General features: G+C 55.0%; 1 protein-coding gene across 3 annotated transcripts in view; it reads right to left on the bottom strand.

Annotated features, from left to right (window-relative positions):
- The window catches only part of RARB (retinoic acid receptor beta), a 192,096-nt gene that overhangs the window by 12,968 nt on the left and 159,671 nt on the right, over nucleotides 1-19,457 (bottom strand). For all 3 annotated transcript variants that reach the window (XM_032965369.2, XM_032965368.2, XM_032965372.2), the window contains 3 exons: nucleotides 8,407-8,555; nucleotides 6,709-6,850; nucleotides 4,844-5,004 (listed from right to left, as the gene is read on the bottom strand). In XM_032965369.2, the coding sequence (XP_032821260.1) occupies nucleotides 4,844-5,004; nucleotides 6,709-6,850; nucleotides 8,407-8,555 (452 nt within the window). The remainder of the gene's footprint in view (nucleotides 1-4,843; nucleotides 5,005-6,708; nucleotides 6,851-8,406; nucleotides 8,556-19,457) is intronic.

The raw sequence follows: 19,457 nt of genomic DNA, 5'->3' as shown, positions 1-19,457 counted from the left end.
GGTGTGTAAACATCGCCACTGGGGAGACAAAGGTGGTCGGGCATGGTGCCAGCCACCCACCGCCTCGTGTACCGTGCCGGCCTTCATAGGTGCTCTCTAACCAGCACTTGCTACAACCGTCTGTTAAAGCTATAGCGGAGGTTTCTGTCTTTTCCGTATGTAGTGCGAGCCGTGTGTGCGTGATGTGTATGTGTGCGTGTGGTGCGGGTGTCTGGTTGCGCGTGCTGCACGTGGTGAACGGTGTGCGTGCTGCACGCGATGCACGTCCGTCGCTAGCGGCTGCTCCCCCCCGCCTCCCCACTCACTCTCTCCCCACCTACGTCCGGCCGCACCGCTCCCACCGGGAGCCCCGCCGGCTCCCGCATTTGCCACTGCGAACCGGTGACCTTTTCAAAGCCACGGGATTGGGAGACGGCGCACTCAGTGTCGCGTGGACGTGCGCGACAGCGCCGTGGCCTGCGGGGAAATGTCAAGGAGCGCGGCCGCCGCCGCCGCCGGCTACCGCCGGTTTGCCCGAGATCGGCGGTGGCGGCGCTGCCGCGACCGAGGCCGGAGACAAATGACGCGCGCAGGCAGCTGGCGCCGCAGACCGGCTCTGCGCAGTCGCCGTCATTCTGGTTATTATTCGCGAGACAATTAGCGCGACCGACCAGCGGTGCGTTCCGTTTGGGAAAGCGCACGGCCGCAAGTGCTGCTCCTCGCGAAACGCGATGACGGTGGCGCACGCTTTGGATGAGGAGCCGCCCGAAAGGTGCTGGCGAGCGTTACAAACCCCCGTCAGCGGCATCGGCCTCCGGCAGGAGCCACGCCGCGCACCGGCGAGGCGGTGGCATTTGCCCTTCGGCAGCGATCGTCCCCGCAGAAATCGTCACATGTGACGATTTCAAGGTGGCCAGGCGATGGTAGCAGAGCGATGGATTTTTGCTAATCTATCCGTGCGGAGCTTTTAGCATTCCTGCCTTTTCTCACGATGTAAGTGGGACTCTGCGATAAAAAAATAATAATAATAATTATCTCGAGACTTGTCGGTTCTTTGCTGCGTAAATAGTAAATATCAGGCATCATAGTCAGCACTTGGGAGGAAGGCCCGGGACGCGGCACACGCAGCGAATGCGCCAGGGTGCTCGTGCAAGCGCAACCGAGGCCTGCCGCTCACATTACGAGCACAGAGCCGCCGCAATGGGCTCCTCGTCTCTCTATTTTAGGAACCGACGGAGATAAATCAAAATTCACGAGCGGAGAAATGACAAGCGGGGCTTGTGCAAACGCGCAGAGCTTCCCGTTGTTATACGAGCACGCCAAACAACTCTTTGCTCGGGGATGGTGCAATCCCGGAAATTTTACAAGTCACCACCCACCCCCCCCCCCCCCCCTCAATTTATGGAAATAAATGACGCTATAAATGTTAAAAGGCCTGTCTCGGATCCCTTGTGTACCTCGGAATGCGCCGTGGTGCAGTAAACGTCGGGCTTTGAAAAAAAGCGCTCAGAGGAATTGTGATTCACGTGTCACCAGGTCAGCGCCAGGCTCGCACGCGACCCGCGGCCGCCACCGACCCTCGGCATTTATAGTCGCCGAGGCCAGACACCCAGACATTGGGCGGCTTCAAGGGCACTGGCCCGGCGCTTCAAACGGCGGCGGCTGTATGTAGGTCAGAAGGCCCAATCAATACGAATTGACAGTTCAAAGGAAGCGCTGGCGTTTATACTTTAAAGATTCCCATTGATGGAGCAAATTTAGAGGACATGAGAGCACTTTTAATATCACTCTTTGACAATTAATTTAATCTTGCAGTGTGTGTGTGTGTGTTTTTTTTCTCTCCTTGGAGTGAAATCTTTCGGCTGACTTTCAAAAACGAATCTCTCGCCTGCTCGCCTCTGGGTGGAAAGGTCCCAGAGTGCACGGCCGATGATCCCCTCTGTGGCCATCGCGAGGGAACAAGCGCGTGCCGTTTACACAGCTTACGTTACGCGGTTCACTTTGAGTGGGTTTTTTTTATCTACGGGACGAAAACCGGAGAACCCGGAGGGAACCCATACAGAGGAGGAGGAGAACATATAAGCTTCACGCAGAAAGGTGCCGCGGTGGCGAGATGTTCACTACCTTGCCTGGTATGCAGGAGGTCGTGGGTTCAATCGCCAACCCCGACACCTGTATATGTGGAGGTTGCATGTTCTCCGGTTTTTTCCCTTTCAGATTTAGAAACATGCTTTTGGAGTATTTGGTCGCTATACATTTCCACGCGATAAGCCAATTTGTTGAACTATCATTTGTGGCCAGGTCGCTTCTGAAAAAGAGATATGTAGCTCAGTGGACCTTACCTGGGAAAATAAAATTGTTTCGCTTCTATCAAGTGCTCAACCAAACACAGCAGTGGAATGTTAGCATGGTGTTCGCAATCTCATGTATTATAGACAAAGCGTGGGCAGGCTGCTGTGGACTTGCAATCCAGAGGTTGCCGGATCAATCTCCCACGCCTCTGTGCACCCAGCGGGGGGGGGGGGGGGGGCAGGTGATGGGGTGCACACGGGCACATCAGCGCATAGTGGGGTAAAGTGTGGGTAGTCCCAGCCCTTCCATGACGTTTTGGCCAGTGTAGAAGAGTAGAATCACCATGTGCACGGCCGCAGAATCAGTGGCGAGGTGGCGCTGCCGACGCACGCCATTGTGGTTTTCGCCGCCGGCGACGAGCGAGCGCCGGATGATTTAGGGGGGGACTCGTGACCCACCCCCCCCCCCCCCCGGTGGACGCCGAGCATCCGTCATGCGCACGGTTAACGAGCAACCCCCGTCAGCCGTGATCCTGCGTTGGGCGAATGCCGTGGATGTCGAGCCCAGGGCGCTGGCGGATGCGCTCGGCACTCGTGACCGTTGTTTGCTGGCAGCGGAAACGTCGTGCCGGGCGCACGTGCTCCGCGCCAGCCGCCGCCGCTGCTGCGCAACCGCGGAGGGTGGCTGGTGGATGTGCAGCTGTATCTTTGCCGCTCTTCGTTCGTTCGTGACGCGTAGCCGGCGAAGGGCCTTTGCGCCAAACGTGCGACCTACTTTCGACAGCGTTCGCATAAACTGCTCTTGCTGCTACCAGACTCCGGCGTCTCGAGTGATTTGTTTCATCACGGTAGGGGCAGGGGGGGGGGCGACCACGGGGGGCGGCGTCATTCCTGAGAAAGTCGCAGTCCCATCCGAATGTCGACCGCCAAGTGAAATGCGCAATTACTACCACTACTACCACGCTGATTTACCGATGAAAGCCTCACCAAGTCTCCGATTAGCAGGGCTTGCTACGTATGGGTGCGTACAAGGACTCTTTGTTGTCAGGTAGGGCCCTGGCGGGTTTTCGCAGCAGGGGGCGATGTTGCTGCTGTGCTGTAATCCCCATTGAATAATTTGCAGGGCAATCTTCCGGCATTGGGGATGTTCTGAGTCAACACCGTTGAAGTTGCGTGGGGTATTTTTTTTATAGCTATGGGATGAAACCAAAGAACCCACACAGAGCAGGAGGAGAACACACAAACTCCACGCAGGAAGGCGCCCTCAACTCGAATTGAATCGGGAAACTCCTTGCTGTGAGGCACCAGTGCTACCTCTGGCGCCACGCTGCCGCTATGACTGGCGAGCAGTTCAAATCTACAATCTGCATTCTGCTCACCTGCTTTCTGTCACGACAAATTACCATTACAACCGACTTTGGTGCCACACCGACGAGATACAAATCCTGAGCCACCAAGGCTGATCATTGGACCCGCACAGCAGGTGATACTTTACTGTGACACGCGCGTAAACCTGCGGCCAATGGATTTACCCAACGGCGGTCTTACACGGACACAAGTGCCTTTTGCACCAGAGCGACGCGGACGCGCGACGGAGACACGGTGGGGGGAGAGGCTCGCGAGCCAGCAGTGGAGGCAAGGCCGCTGGACGCCACGCGCTCCGTCGCAAGTGGCAGGGCCACCGCTGACCCCAGCGCAGGTCACCCACACGGACGCTAGTGCCAGCCAGAGCCGTCCCCTAGGGTACACGCGGCGAATCGGGACGAACGCCCCGGGGCCCCGAGCTTTGGGGGGGCCCCCGCGCTTCGACGTCACGGTGTCAGGTGTCATAGTTCCGGTTTAGTTTGAAGGTGTCAGGGGTGGGGGGTCGCACATGGCATGCGAGTTGTCCCGGGCCCCACACTCGCCACCCCCACCCCCCTATGGACGGCCCTGGCTAGCGTTACTCGAAATAGACACGTGAATAAATAAGCTTGAAATAAGCGTGTTCCGCTATTATATACTCGCGTATGGCAGCAGCGCAGTATGTCGAGGAGTGAAATGCCAAGTCTGCTGGCCACGACGTTTGGATGTGTTATTCTGACTCAATATAATTCTCGCTGCAGACAAGTGCCCTATTTTTTCCCCCATCATCAGCAGGGAGGGGCGGCTTCTGAAACGAGCATAAAGTCGACGCGGCGCACGACCCAAGAGCGGCGCCGTGGCTCACGCACAGGGGCCAAGCGCCACCCTGGCACCCGTCGCGAAGACGTCCCCCCCACGGCCCACGCACAACACTCGAGGGAGGAGGCACGGCCCGAGCGGTCGTACGCGGCCACAGCAGGCACAGGCGCACGGACATTGCCTTCTCCAGAACGCCCCCCTCGCGATAACAATGCCTGATCTCTATCTACAGCAGAAAACCTGGGGTTCTGAACCCTGCAGCAATAAATCAGCCCGAACGCGGCCGACTCGAGCGACAGCACCGCGGAAACGGTGACCGCATCGCTCGCCACGCCGCGGCCTCACTCGCGGCGCCTGCCGGGCACACACGCGAACCTCTCGGTCCCCGGCGCACGCGTCGCCGGGCTCACCATGGTGTACTTCCCCAGCTGGTAGAGCGATGGGAAGGTCTCCTGGTGGGCCTTGTGGACCTTCTCGATGAGGACTTCCATCTCGGCCGGCATGACCAGGGTCTCCGAGGGCTCCTGCTTGGCCACATCCTTCTTCTTCTTGTTCCGGTCGTTCCGCACGGCTGCCGGGAGGAAGGCAGAGGGGCGTCATTCATCGCGATGGAATGCCGTCGACTCATCCTACGCTTCGCTCGTGTGAAACGGATGAGGCACGAGTTAAATACGGCCGAGCGGCCTCGGCCCCCGCGGCTGACCGCTGAGGTCCGGGCCCCCGTGAGTCACTTCTGAGTGGCATCGTGGAGATAAAAGGGAGTTCAAAACTAAAGTGGTGGCGAGGAAACCGATAAAATACGTTTCTTTGTTTTTGCTTGAAATGCTATCTCCTACAGGGCCCTTTGCGAAGCAGTAAAACGGCATCGGCACAATTATGGCAAAGTCACTTCCCGTCGTATCCTTGCACGGTGAGAGCCAACGACACTCGTTCATAAACACGCAAGATTCCATCGCTGTCACTGTGAACATTTACCACACGGCCTGCTGGCCAAACCAATATAACTGCACTGGATATCTTAACCCTCGGACGATTAAACGCATCTCGTTTCCGGGTGCTCTGGCTTGTCATACCCAGTGCTTTCACAGTTTAATGTGCAACGCACATATAAAATGTGAAATGTAAGCGTCATGCGTCTGCAGTCGGCCCCCGCGGGACACAAGCGAGGCTCCCTGTTGCATGATCCTGTTAAACCCCGATTAGTTGTTTTTTTAATCCCTCTCTAGATGCTGTTTATGTAAAAAACGCAGCCACCGAACACGACTGGCCCACATTGCTCGCCGCACAAACATTCGCGGTCTCGTCTTTCTCAAGTGGGAAATCCTTCACATTTCAATCTACAAATAATCCCGACGTGGATAATTGCACGTCAACACATTCCCCCCCCTCCCCCCCCCCGTATTTATAGACCGGCAGAACAGGACGGGCCCCGAGCGCGGCGCCTTGTGCCAACGCGTGCCGGCTTGCGGAGGGAGGCGGCGCAGCCACGGGGGTTGCATCCTGCACGGGTCAGCGGGGTGAACAACTAACGGCGGCGACGCCAAGCGCCGAAGCGTCCGGCAGAAACCTTTCCCCCCATCCCCCCCATCCCCCCCCCACCCCCCCCGCTCTGTGTGTGGTCAGCGGAGTTAATTTCACGACCGCACCCGCTGGGAATCGATTCCGCACCTGCCCCGCAATAGCTCCACCCGGGGGGGAACACGGGCCGAGAAGACGACGCGTTGCGGACGGGGGACTCGGCAATCGCGACGCGCCACGTCCGGGAAAACCCCGAACCTTTGCTGTGACGAACCCGCACGGCCTTCGCGGCTCCGCCCGGGGAGCAACTCCGCTCGAGCCCGGCCAGAGATTCAGCCGTGGTTTTAACCGATTCCCAAGACCGGCGGGATTCGTTTTCAATGTCCGATCGCTTGACAACTCAAGGGGGCGACACATGGGGCACACGTCGGAATTCCTCCACCTACTTCCAATTCCCACGATAGTGCTTGGATGGGCGACCACCACAGCAGGTGTTAAAGGCTGCTGCGGGGACGACATTGTTCTCAGCGGAGGGCAGTGCCGCAAAAATCCATCGTCGTGTTCTACCTCGACGCCCTCACATCCATGCCCCTTCGCCTTCATCTACCCAGCCTGATTAGGGTGGCAGAGTACGGCCTGATAACCCCTCATGTCCCCCGGCGCGGCGTGGAAAGGCACCCCATCCAGCAGGCTTGCTCTCACTCGGACCCCGGGCTCGGTACTCAAGCGCCGAGCAGCGCGCCCCCCGCGGACTTACACTCCTTGGACATGCCGACCTCGAAGCACTTCTGCAGGCGGCAGTACTGGCAGCGGTTGCGCGTCACCTTGTTGATCACGCAGCCCTTGTCGCGGGGGCAGGTGTACACCATGTTCTTCTGGATGCTGCGTCGGAAGAAGCCCTGCGGGGGGGGGGGTGGGGGGGGGGGCGGGAGGGCGAGGTGGGGGACCGCACGGGGGGACACGGCAGCACGCGCGCCAAGGTCAGGCTGAGCTGACGACACAGACGCCGCCGACGCCGCCGCCGGTCCGGTCGCTCGATTTTATTTGGGGCGGTGGGTGATTCGGCGTCCCCGGCGGCAGCGAGTTCGCCGCCCGCTCACGCTGCGGAGGTTCGCGGGTTCGGCGGCCGAGCCCGGGTTCACGCTGCCCGGACGTAGCGCCGCGAACGGCGCTCGTGGTCCCTCCGCAAGGCGTTTGGGGAGTTTAGAGATCCCGTGACGTTGTCCCAGGACGAGTCGGCTTCGCGTGCCGGCGTCGCGGTCCAAAAAATGTCGAGATTATTCACGAATGTATTCATCTGGTGAAGCCCCACTGCGACATCACCCCCTGCTGGTGGACTATATCCGTCTGTCAACCGCAGCGGCCTTCTTGAGAGCCCTTTGCGCTGCAAGAACGGTGCGGATACCAAACGCACCGGCGACGATTCTTGTCGTTACTGCCTCTAGATCCCCCCTCCGCCACCAGAATGGGGGTCGCGATCCGGCCCGGCAGGAGGCGAGCAGCACCCCTCCCCCCATTGTTAAGGAGCCAACGCTGGTGCTGCTGTTGGCGCGGCACCAGCGCCTCCCCCCCCTCCGCCACCCCCCGACTCCCACCGGGATCAGCGCGGGGAGGCAGGAAGGCATTCTCACTCTCGAAAACAGAATTACATAACGAGACCACAAGGCGAACACGTAGCACGACACGGTGCGTTCGTGCCATCACAACGGGGGGGGGGGGGGGGTGGGGGTGGGAAGTGAAAGTTTTTGTTTGTTTCGCTGTCAGTCATCGGCCTGAGAACTCGGCGTAATGCGGCGTCAGAAAGCTCGGCCCGGCCAGGCGTTCAACCTCAAAAGAGAACGAGCGGCTTCGACGCTCACCTGTGGCTCGCCGATCGGCATGCAATGGGGGTTTCCGCGAGCTAAATAAATAAACGAGCGAGCTAGCGAGCGTTCGCGCTCGCGAGCGCGATTGACGCCCATTGTCGTTTGTTGTGTTGGGAGCCTTGGCGTTCAATCCTAGGAATCCTGGTAGGAAAGGGATGGGCGTGAGCTGGCACGACTATAAATAACGTTTATGGACCAGAAGTGCAGATTTACGGCATCTTTTCAGTGCGCTTTCCCGCAGGTTAACCGTTTCCTTCCTAAAGCATGGCCACAGCACAATCCCGTTTCGTTCAAAACAGAGGCAGCTAGAGGTGGCTGGGGGCGCAAGCGAAGGGACGGTCGTGGGGCCAGCCCTGAGTGCGGGGGTGGTGCACTCAGGGCTGGCACGCATCAGGGTGGCACACACGGCGTCTAAACACATGAGATACATGCAATTAATCAATTAACACTACGGCAGCAAACGTCTTCATTTCCATCTGCCTACGACCAACTCTTTCTCCCTACAAAACCAGTTACGCCCACTGCATCCCCCCCCCAGCAGCCAGAGCCGCACGCACGCACGCACGCGCCGTACGGGCGCCCCACGGTACCTTGCATCCCTCGCACGAGCTCACGCCGTAGTGGTACCCCGACGACTTGTCCTGGCACACGAAGCACGGCTTGTAGACGCGCGGGGGCGGCAGCGGCGACGGGGGGCTCGGGATGATCTCCTCCGAGCCGCTGCTCTGGCTTTCCACGGCTGCAAGGTGGTGGGGGTGGGGGGGGGGCACAGAGGCACGGAGTGGGGGCGGCGGGGCAATCAGCGCTCGCTCCGACCGCCACCGCCAAACGACGGGGGCAACGGCGCCCTGGGCATTTGCGCAGCGGCGGCAGGGCAACCTTCGACAAGACCGGGCCACGGAACGGAGATTGGCAGATGGACAGACAGTCAAAGACACGCACAGACAGCCCATCCACAACAGACAGAGAGACAGAGAGACAAATCGAGATACAGGCCAGGATGAAGGCAAACAACAGACATGTTACATGTACATATGCAGGTAAACAAATATAACGACAGACAGATTTATTAAGGAGGGGCGAGACGACTAACAGACGGACAGGCAGACAAACAAACTGACACACAAAAATACAAACACACATGCTGCACACACGGAGCCTGTAAACAAACATGCGTATAAACAGCCGTATCTAGGACTAACACAACATGCATTATTTGGGCAGAACAATGAGAGCACGGGAACTGGTGCCAGCCACGATTCACTGACCGATCCCGAGAGCTCTCCTGCCCCCCCCCCCCCCCCCCCGCTGACCTCTTCTCCCTTTTGGTGTAAGAATTTTATTTTGATAAAAAAATAATTCAAAAAATTACGACGCTTTGTGCTGCGATTTAAATTATCTCCGACTGCCCGCCAGCACAGTGACAACGGCACGAATAAACGCGCTCAGCGGCGGAACCCACCGCCTCGCGTAGCTGCCGAATCCAGCGGTCTAATTACACGCGCGCCCCTGCGTTATTTGGCCGTCGCGGTCTCGCGCGCTGCGCCACCGAGGTGAGATCCCACCGTCGCTCAACGGGAGCCGAACCCATGCCAACGCCCGGCCGCGCAGGGAGAAGGTTTCGTGCGGGAGGTGGAGCAGCGCAACGTGGCTATCGAGTCGTGCGCGGGTGGCGACGGCAGCCACAAAGAGGGGGTTCGGGAGAAAATTGGGACAGGAGACCACCGCTCCGTTCCTCGCCGCCAGGGCCCGTGACAAGCGCGCCACTTAGGCCCCTCGGGGCGAAGGGCGGCGCGTAGGCGTCGGGGGTTGAAGGGGCCACCGCACGGGGTCAAAAGCACCATCGCGGAGCGCCGGCTGCGGGAATTCACAGCTCGCTCCGCCGCGGCGGATTCGGCGGTTCCGTTGATGCCGCGATAGAGACTTTGATGTGAGACTAAAGGACATAAAAGGGCTCGTATAACACACTTGGGCACGCTCGATCAATAGTCGTTCCTTGTGAATAAATACAACTGCCACGTCGATGCTATTGCAGCTCCGAAATAACTTTTTTTTTTGGTGCAAATGGCAGAAACAATGATTCCGATTCTGACGGCGTTACAACAGCAAAGCAAATTGTGCTCAGATCTGCGTTGTACGAGTTTTTGCTTACAACAAGGCCCGATATATATGTTTTTAAAGCTTCGGTTTGATTGAAAATGTACAAAACATCCTGAAATGGCTCGTGCTTACGTTTTGGCACCGCGACTATGAGCTTCCCATTGAATGGACAAGGAAGCCGCCGCACGCTGCGAAAATAAACAAATGGATCACTGCCCCCACCGAGCCGCAAGACCATCGCCACGAACTACAACACCCACAATGCACCTGCTCGCACAGGAACCCCCAACAACAGAGGCACGCTATTTTAATTTTGGAAACTCTGGCTCGATAATCCGGCAAATATTTTCCGCGTGTACAATACTATTACTATTCAAAGAGAGTCATGAATAATGGACATCTTTCACTGCTTGGCTCCATTGTCGTCACCGCTGCCTGCGTGGGGGATAGGACGGCGGGGGGCCCTCTGTGCCCAGCAAACGTCAGCCTTGCGCATGGAGCCGCGCTGAAATATATTTTTTTACTCTCGTCTCCGGGCTACGGCTGCAGCGCAAGCGCCCGGGTGTGGGCAACGTTTCACCGCCCCTCCGCCGGTGCAAGATGCTCCCAGCGGCGCTCAGGGAGGGGGCCGTGGCACGGACGTTGAGACGTGGCGGCCGTGGTCAGGGCCAACACCCGGACTGCGGGCACGCTCCACGTGTCCGCGGCAGTCGCGAGCCCGAGGCGCTCATCTAGCGATGACCAACCCCCCCCCCCCCCCTGCTCCCCACGTTGAAGGTGCAGAGACCGATTGCGGGGTTGCACCGCGTGTCGTTTTTGCGCGATGTCCCGACGTTTCGTGCTCCATGCGCACGGCAGCTGAAGGAGAAGCGTCGAACATCGTGCCGAAGAACGCGCAGAGCAACCGGAATCAGCCTACGCAGAGGAGGCTAATTCTCGCAAAGTGGTTTGTATTCTATTGTTGCGCATGAAGGCAGGAATATGTTCGGCAGCTAAATGCCAATGTCGAGGTCTTCCAGCGACGACGAGAGTGCTTCTGGAGAGAGTGTAGTTTTGATTTTCCTCCTCCATTGAAGGAGCGTAGACTGCAATGGTTTACTACGTGGTCCCACAATGGCTTGTGTCTTTACTTTACATTGGAGACAGTGCTCTTACATTCTAAAATGAATTTAGAGGCATACGTTAATCCACTGCTGGATGAAGGTCTCCTCATGCCGTGTCAGTCACGAAGGTGAGCGTGCAGGACCGGTTCCGCTCCCACTTGTTACCCACAGCTGGGAATCGAACCCAGGTGACCGTTTTGTAGCGGAGTGCCTCCTTCCCACCGCTCCGCCTCTTATAGCCATGGCAGATCTACGAACTTGGTTTAACCCCAGATAACTGTTGCCATGTCTGGATGGCAGGCATGGGCAGTTCTCCATGGAATTCTCACAGAAATCAGTGTCAATGGAAGCCACTTCCCCTGGATCCCACATTCATCATCATCAAACTAAACTATTAAACTCTCTTTTATTTTACCAGATAAGGACCGCCGAGCTATATAGCTCTTTTTCAGAAACGACCAGGCCACAAATAATAGCCCGACGAGGTGGCTTATCGCGTGGAAATTTCTAGCAACCGAATACTCTAAACACACGTTTCTAAATGTGGAGGTAAAAACAGGAGGACCCGGAGAAAACTCCACGTTTACTAGAACATGCAAACTCCCAAGTATACAGGTGTCGTGAGGACGGGGATCGAACCCACAACTTCCTGCATACCAGGCGAGGTAGTTAACATCTCGCCACGTCGTTGATGGCGGCGGCGGCGGCGATCGCTCCAGCTGAACGACTTCACCATGAGCAACGGCACCATGAACATCCGCTGTGCCCCACAATCGGCCAATTGATGGTCCACTCAGCGCCACAATGCACGCCGCACAATGACTAATTACAAGGGTCACATGTTGGGAACTCGCTGCCGAGATTCTTGCCAAACCCTACAAGTCATATGAATATATATATTTATAGGACTTAAGCAGAGTTACAGGCTTAAGACTGCCAAAAGGAATTTAATGTTTACATATGAACATAATAACCGGCTCCCACGCTTAAGCAAAGTATCAATAAGGGAGACACGGAGGAGGATTGGATCTTGCGCTGGTCTTCATTATCCCTGCTGTGAGCTCAGCCCGTGCAGGCAGATTATCTGCAGAAATCTGACTCCCTTGGTGATTTGGCACGGGAATGTCGGAGACCCCTCCACGTCTGAGCAGCAGCGGCAGCGGCAGCAGCATGTGGTCGGTTCACAGCTGGAGGTCCTTCACAGATGAATCTCTGGCAAGATGCCTGCTCCCTGTGCTGGGAGAGACCTGCAGGGCTGTCCCTGCATCGGTATTCAGCAGCACACACTTGGGCGAGGCGTTCTGACATGTGACATGTGCCAGAAGCATCCGCACGTGTGTGTGCGTGCGTGTCTGTCTGTGTGTTTCTCAGTGCTCACTAACAGCACTTGCCCCTGCAAGTCTGTTAAGGCTACACGGGGGATCTTTGTCTCAGTCAGAAGCTTCGATTCCCGCTCACGGCCAACACCAGTGACAATAATCTGAACTGGTCCTGGGCCTCCCCTAGGTCGACTCAGCCTCAAATGAGTACCTGGTGTCGTGCTTAAACATCGCCATTGGGGAAACAAAGGCGGCCCGCCGTGGTGCTGGCAACCTCCCTCGTGTACCTTGCCGGCCTTGCTCGCTAACAGCACTTGCCCCAACAATCTGTTAAGGTTATACAGGGGATCTTTGTGTTTCTCTGTGTGGGTGTGCATCCTTGTGCATGAGAAGTCATATGCAAGCGTGCATCTGTGTGTATACGAGCGTTCGTGTGCATGCATCCGCGAGTGTGTGCATCCGTGCGTGTGTGTGTGCATCCGTGTGTATGTGCGCACTCATTAGTGTGTAAGCCTCTGTGTGTGTGCGTGAGCCCGTGCGTGTTTGTGTGTGCAACCGCTACACGACCACAGGGAACAGTGGTGTAGCAGTTAACGCGCTGCGCTATGAACCCGGCGACCCACGTTCAATTCCCGCTCACGACCAATAACTGTGAAGATTATCTGAACCGATCCTGGGCCTCTCCTAGGTCGACTCAGCCTCAAATTAGTACGATGGTGCAGTGTGTAAACATCACCACTAGGGAGACAAAGGCGGCCGGGCGTGGTGTTGGCCAACTCCCCGTGTGCCGTTCCGGCCTTCATAGGCGCTCGTTAACGGCACTTGCCCCCACATCCTGTTAAGGCTATAGGGGGGATCTTTGTCTTTGCATTGTCTTCCGCATGACGACCCAAAATCCACCCCGTGCGATAACGACTCCGTTTTTAGAACTCAGAGCAGCGTGCAGCTCACAGTCATTCACATTTGGGCCACGGGCGCCACTGCCCACGGCTGTATCACCAGCAGGTCGCGCTGCTGCATGTATGTTGAGCTTGATGGGCCACTTTGTTGAGATATTAGTGGCCAGGTCGCTTCTGAACAAGAATAAGTGAATACCTCAGTGGGCTTCGCCTGGGAGGATGGGGATGGTTTCGTGTTGTATTTGTACGCGTGTTGGGTGATTTGTTTACCTCTCGTGTACTTTGCACCACCGCCGTGTTTTTGTGCCGTTTGCTGTCGTAACGTTCTTACCCGCCCCTACCGGACAACTGTGAAAAAGAGCTTTACAGCTCATCGGATTCATCCAGCATAAATAAATATGATCCTGAACTCCTTTCGCACCGTGCGTAGCCAACCGTGCTAACGTAGCGAGCAGAGCCCACCGTGCACGGTGACCTCCACGGTGACCTCCACGGTGACCTCCACGGTGACCTGCACGCTCCCGCGTACGGTGCTGCACTTGGCGATTCACTCCGATCACACGCTCACCCGGCGGTCAATCGCCTCTTCGCTCTTCCCACGAAACTTCACCTGCTGACTTTCTCCACCCCATGTCGAGGACTCGATCTAACAGACTGTTTCGCCTCATTCACACTGTGTTCAACCACCACCAACAACACTGCAGGTCATGACAACAAAAACAAAGATCCCCGGCGTATAGCCTTCAACAGACTATAGGAGCAAGTTATGTTAGCGAGCACCTATGAATGCTGGCACGGCACCCGAGGGGGTGGGTGGCTAGCAGCATGCCCGACCGCCTTTGTTTCCCCAGAGGGAATATTTACACGCCACGGTCAGAACTCGTTTGAGGCTGAGTAGACCTAGGGGGGGAGGCCCAGGACTAGTTCAGATAATAGTCACTGGTGTTGGCCGCGAGCGGGAATCGAACTCGGGTCGCCGGGTTCGTAGAGCAGCGTACTAAAACCGCTACATCACTGCTCCCCACGCTCACTGACTCACTCATTCAGCACTCAATCACTCACCCACCCACCCACATACTCACTAAACCCCCACACTGCAGGTCACATCACTTCTCTTTCACGGCTTCTTCCCTCGCACTGCTCCACTTTTGAATGCCCTCCCATCGCCTCTTTCTTCAAGCTCTTGCAATAACCTTGCTCAAATCAAGAAACGTGCAATACGCTTTATCTATCCAACTTTGAGATTGCCGTTTGTTGCTGTCCGCTTGACGTTTCGGGCCCCCTTGGGCCTGTGCTCGCCACAACTGCAGTAAGAAGAGCAAGAGGTCGTAGGTTCCCAACTCCGACGCCCGCTGTATATTTGCAGTTTGCGGCGTGTCTCTCTCCCAGTGGTCGACGTAGATTTTTCTCCGGGTCCTCCGGACTTTCCCCTCCACATTTACAATCAACGTGCGCCTAAAGAGTATTTGGCTGCAATGAATTTCCACGCGATGAGCCACTTGGTTGCGCTCTCATTTGTGATGGCCACGTCGCTTTTCGACAACGAGCTATGAAGCTCAGCGGGCCTTACCTGGTGCACAAAACAAAAGATCTGTTTCAATACTAGTTTAATACACACGTGCATTGCACCGAGTCTCTGCCAAAGGGGCTGTGGACCTTCACCCATTTGGCAGAACATCGCGCGGAGACTGCACGGGGGGGGGGGGGTGGGGGGGATGACAGCTGGGTTTCCGCCGAGTGATATTCAGATCCCACCGCACTTCCCCCACAGCACGGATCGGCCAGGGAGAGAGATGGCGGGCGGGGAGAGAGATGGCGGGGGGGTGGGGGAGCAAGACTTTCCGCTCGGCTGAATTTCGACCGCTCTGCTGATTTGGGTTGGCAGTGAGCTCATCGCTAAAATCTCCGCCAAACAGTCGAACGAAGGCACAGCGCCATCCGTGTGTTGTCAAGTGCTGCAGAACGCCGCTTGAAAATATTGACTCTACAAAAGTCGTCAATAACACACCACCACCGCCAACAAGGAAGGATAACGCAGAAACAATCGGTGACTTTTTGGGCGATGGTCCTGGCATGATAGCAGGCAGAGAGATGGATCTCACCCATTATAACGTCCATGATGAATATATACGAACATACTCTTTTTGGCAACGCTATTGACAAACGCCTTCGTAGCTTTTTATTGGCCATTTGTGTTTTTTTGCGCCGCTGCCGACGGCAGTATCGCACGTGTTCCATTTACTCTTGAAACCATATTGGAGGTAATCCATTTGCTGCTCTGAGTCGTACGGCTGTATTGTGACTTTGCTTGAAGTGGCTGCATCGGGCGATCGCCCTCCCCGATTCGCGATGAGCGTGCCCGCGTTTGCGTCAAGTGTGAGAGGCCGCAGTGGACATCTGTGGAAAAAGAGCTTCACAGCTCATCGGATTCCTCCAGTATAAATAAATATTGTGATTCACTGCGGGCGATGGAACAAAGAGCCGGGGGGGGGGGGGGGTACCCTGAGGCTGAGCCTCAACCTCACCCCCTACATTGTGAGTCACAGCAATAAACAACATGCACAAAAACAGTTAAACACGTAGCAGGCTTTCGCGACCAATATTATTCGTAATAAAGGTTTGTGGGTTCGATCGCGTAAGTATAAATGTATCGTAATCCTCCACCACCCAACAAAAACCTCAACAACAACGCAAACCTCAACAACAACTCGACAACAACGAACACCTCAACAACAACAAACACCTCAACAACAACAACGAACACCTCAACAACAACAACAAACACCTCAACAACAACAAACACCTCAACAACAACAAACACCTCAACAACGAACACCTCAACAACAACAACAAACACCTCAACAACAACAAACACCTCAACAACAACAAACACCTCAACAACAACAAACACCTCAACAACAACAAACACCTCAACAACAACAACGAACACATCAACAACAACGGACACCTCAACAACAAACACCTCAACAACAACAAACACCTCAACAACACCTCAACAACAACGAACACCTCAACAACAACAACGGACACCTCAACAACAAACACCTCAACAACAACAAACACCTCAACAACGGACACCTCAACAACAAACACCTCAACAACAACAAACACCTCAACAACAAACACCTCAACAACAACAAACACCTCAACAACGGACACCTCAACAACAAACACCTCAACAACAAGAAACACCTCAACAACACCTCAACAACAACAACGGACACCTCAACAACAAACACCTCAACAACAAGAAACACCTCAACAACACCTCAACAACAACAACGGACACCTCAACAACAAACACCTCAACAACAACAAACACATATTCTTAGTTTTTTCGGTAAAGTCACGTTGAAGAGAAACAACAAAATAACAATTTTTTATTGTTTTATATATATATTTTGTTATTTTGTTGTTTCTCTTCAACGTGACTTTACCGAAAAAACTAAGAATATGAACAACAAACACCTCAACAACGGACACCTCAACAACAAACACCTCAACAACAACAAACACCTCAACAACAACTCAACAACAACGAACACCTCAACAACAAGAAATACCTCAACAACAACAATGAACACAACAACAACAACAAGAACACCTCAGCTGCACATTTCCCAACAACAAACTCCCAAGTCTCCACAACACAAGCCATCAGCAGCAGTAGGTTGTTGCTCAGCACGCCTCACTGCTCTTACTGCCCGGCAGAACAAAGCCCGGTTCAGAGTTTAGACATCAGTCAAGTAAACGGTGCCGGTTCACGTGGAAGGTACCAAACTAATACATAAAGTCGCCGGGAAACGCGGAAAGTCTGCCTAAGCAGCAGACCGTTGCTTTCCCACCTGATGATGGACGCTTTTGTTGCGCCCGAAACGTCGTGATTTATTTTATTTTATACCTACGTGACTTTACCGAAAGTACCAAAGAGTATGGATTCCTGCAGGCACGAAAGTTTCAAATCAAGATAGGAATGAGATTGGGTTAACTTTTAACGGGTTTTTTAAAAAAAAATGTTACCAGGTAAGGACCCACTCAGCTACATGGCTGTTTTTTTCAGAAGCGACCTGCCTATCACAAATGATGGCTCGGCACAACGAAGTGGCTTATCACGTGGAAATTTACAGCCGCCAAAAAACTCTTAACGCGGCGTGTTTGTAAACTTTGGAGGGGGAAACCGGAGGACTCGGGAGAAAAATCCACGCGACCACGGGATGAGAGACACGAAAACTCGAAACACACAGCAGCAGGCGTCACAGGATCGGGATGGGAAGCCACGACCTCCTGCTGACCAGGCGAGGTAGCTAACATCTCACCACCGCGGGTTACCCACAATGGTCCACGACAACGCCTGGTGCGGTTTCACAGAGCTCCCACGGTGCCTGTGTTAACACGTCGGGCTTGAAGGGAAGAGTCCATCAAGACACAACCCCCCCCCCCCCCCTCATCAATTTAAACAACAAGAGCTGCGACTGGCATGCCCGGGAGACAGAACAGCCCCCCACCCCTTACCACTCTGCCTGTGCACCCTCCGTGCCCCCGTGTCACCACGACAACCTACACCTACCCCCACCCACCACCCCACGTCTTCCACATTCCTGTGCCCACGCGTGCCCAACATGTGACCTCATATCTCTCCCCATGCCGCCCTCCCACACCGCGTCCGTTCATCGTACCCGACGCTCCCGTGGCTGCAGATTGTTGTTTTTCCACCCCCCCCCCCCCCCCCACCGCTTGACTGCAGGAACACAACAGAGGTCGGCAGCGCCGGTTGCGCTACCCCAGTATCCTCCCAGAGCTCGATGATCCGTGGCTTCGTAGACCTCGATGAGTCGGGCAGAGCCCGCAGAGACCGGGAGTCTCCGAACCGATCCTCCGTGCGTGCACTCGAATCGAACGCCCTCGCCATTCGCCGCACGTTATTAATGCCAAGCTGGGCATTAATCGCGTTTTTTGGCTGGCTTTTCTTCTCAATGAACATTTGTCGTGAATGCGTACACATGTACTAGGGCTGAACGATTTCGGGAAATATCTCATTGCGATTTTTACTGACAGATATTGCGATTGTGATTTGATTTGCTATTACATTTTTTCAAGTCAAGCTTCAGTTCAATATTCACTGTGTAATCGATTTAAAACATGTGATGGAGCATTACCACGTGATACCATCAAAATATGAACTGCTCTATATATTCTAACGCAAGGATGATAACTTAAAATATATTAATTGCTTCCAACATGTATTTATTAAAATGTTTTAATTGAAATAGAACAATCAAACATAGAACAATTGTTACGTTAAATAAATAAAGTTAGCATAATAAAAAAATAAAACAATCCCAATAAGAAAGCAAAAAAATCGCAGCCTCTGCGATTTGCTAATCGGCATTGTTTCAAATTGCGATTTCGATTCGTACCCACAAGCAGAGCGCACGAGCGCACAAGCCTACTTTAAAAAAAAAACCGCAAAGTTTAGCTGTCAGGTTCGTCGATGTTTCTTACGCGACATTACCGGATTCATCCATCCATGTATTGACCTCGTTTCTGTGAACGCTGCGAGTCTCGCGTTGAAGAGTAGTTCAGGACTAAAGGGGAGCGTCGCTATTGATCGCGGCTGCGTGCCGAGCCAAAAGGCGAGCTCGCCCCTCCACCTTGCAAAGTGCACACCACCCCCACCCCCCCCGCGCCAGCGAACAATGCGCCCACTCAGCCTGCCCCGCCCCCACCAATGGTCCGTAAAAGCCGTGACCCCAGTCAAGCACGCGGTACGAAACGTCACCATAACACGGCGCAAAATCGTCCACGACGCGATGAACCCGCGACCACAGCTGATGGGGCCGGGACGTCGAGGTGCAGAACGAGTCGCCACGGTAAGCCCGGAGGTGTTAACTGCCTCGCCTGGTATACAGGAGGTCGTGGGTTTGATCCCGACCCCGACGCCTGCTGCTGCTGCTGTATATTTGGAGTCTGGAAGGTTCTCCCGGTGGTCGCGTGGATTCTTCTCCGTGCCCTGCGGTTTTTCCCTCCACAATAAAAAAAATCAACGTGCGTTTAACGAGCATTTGGCTGCGAAACATTACCGCGCGACAAGCCGCTTCGTTGACCTATCATTTGTGATAGCCAGGTCGCTTCTGAAAAAGAATGCTCTATAGCTCAGCGGGCCTTACCTGGTAAAACAAAAATCGTTTAGTTTTAGAGT

The sequence above is a fragment of the Petromyzon marinus genome, chromosome 34 (assembly GCF_048934315.1).
Source record: "Petromyzon marinus isolate PM22_M1 ecotype Great Lakes invasive population chromosome 34, UKy_Petmar_22M1.pri1.0, whole genome shotgun sequence".
Classification (NCBI taxonomy): domain Eukaryota; kingdom Metazoa; phylum Chordata; class Hyperoartia; order Petromyzontiformes; family Petromyzontidae; genus Petromyzon; species Petromyzon marinus.
The sequence above is the reverse complement of the archived record's forward strand: the minus strand, read 5'-3'. Positions and strand labels throughout refer to the sequence as shown.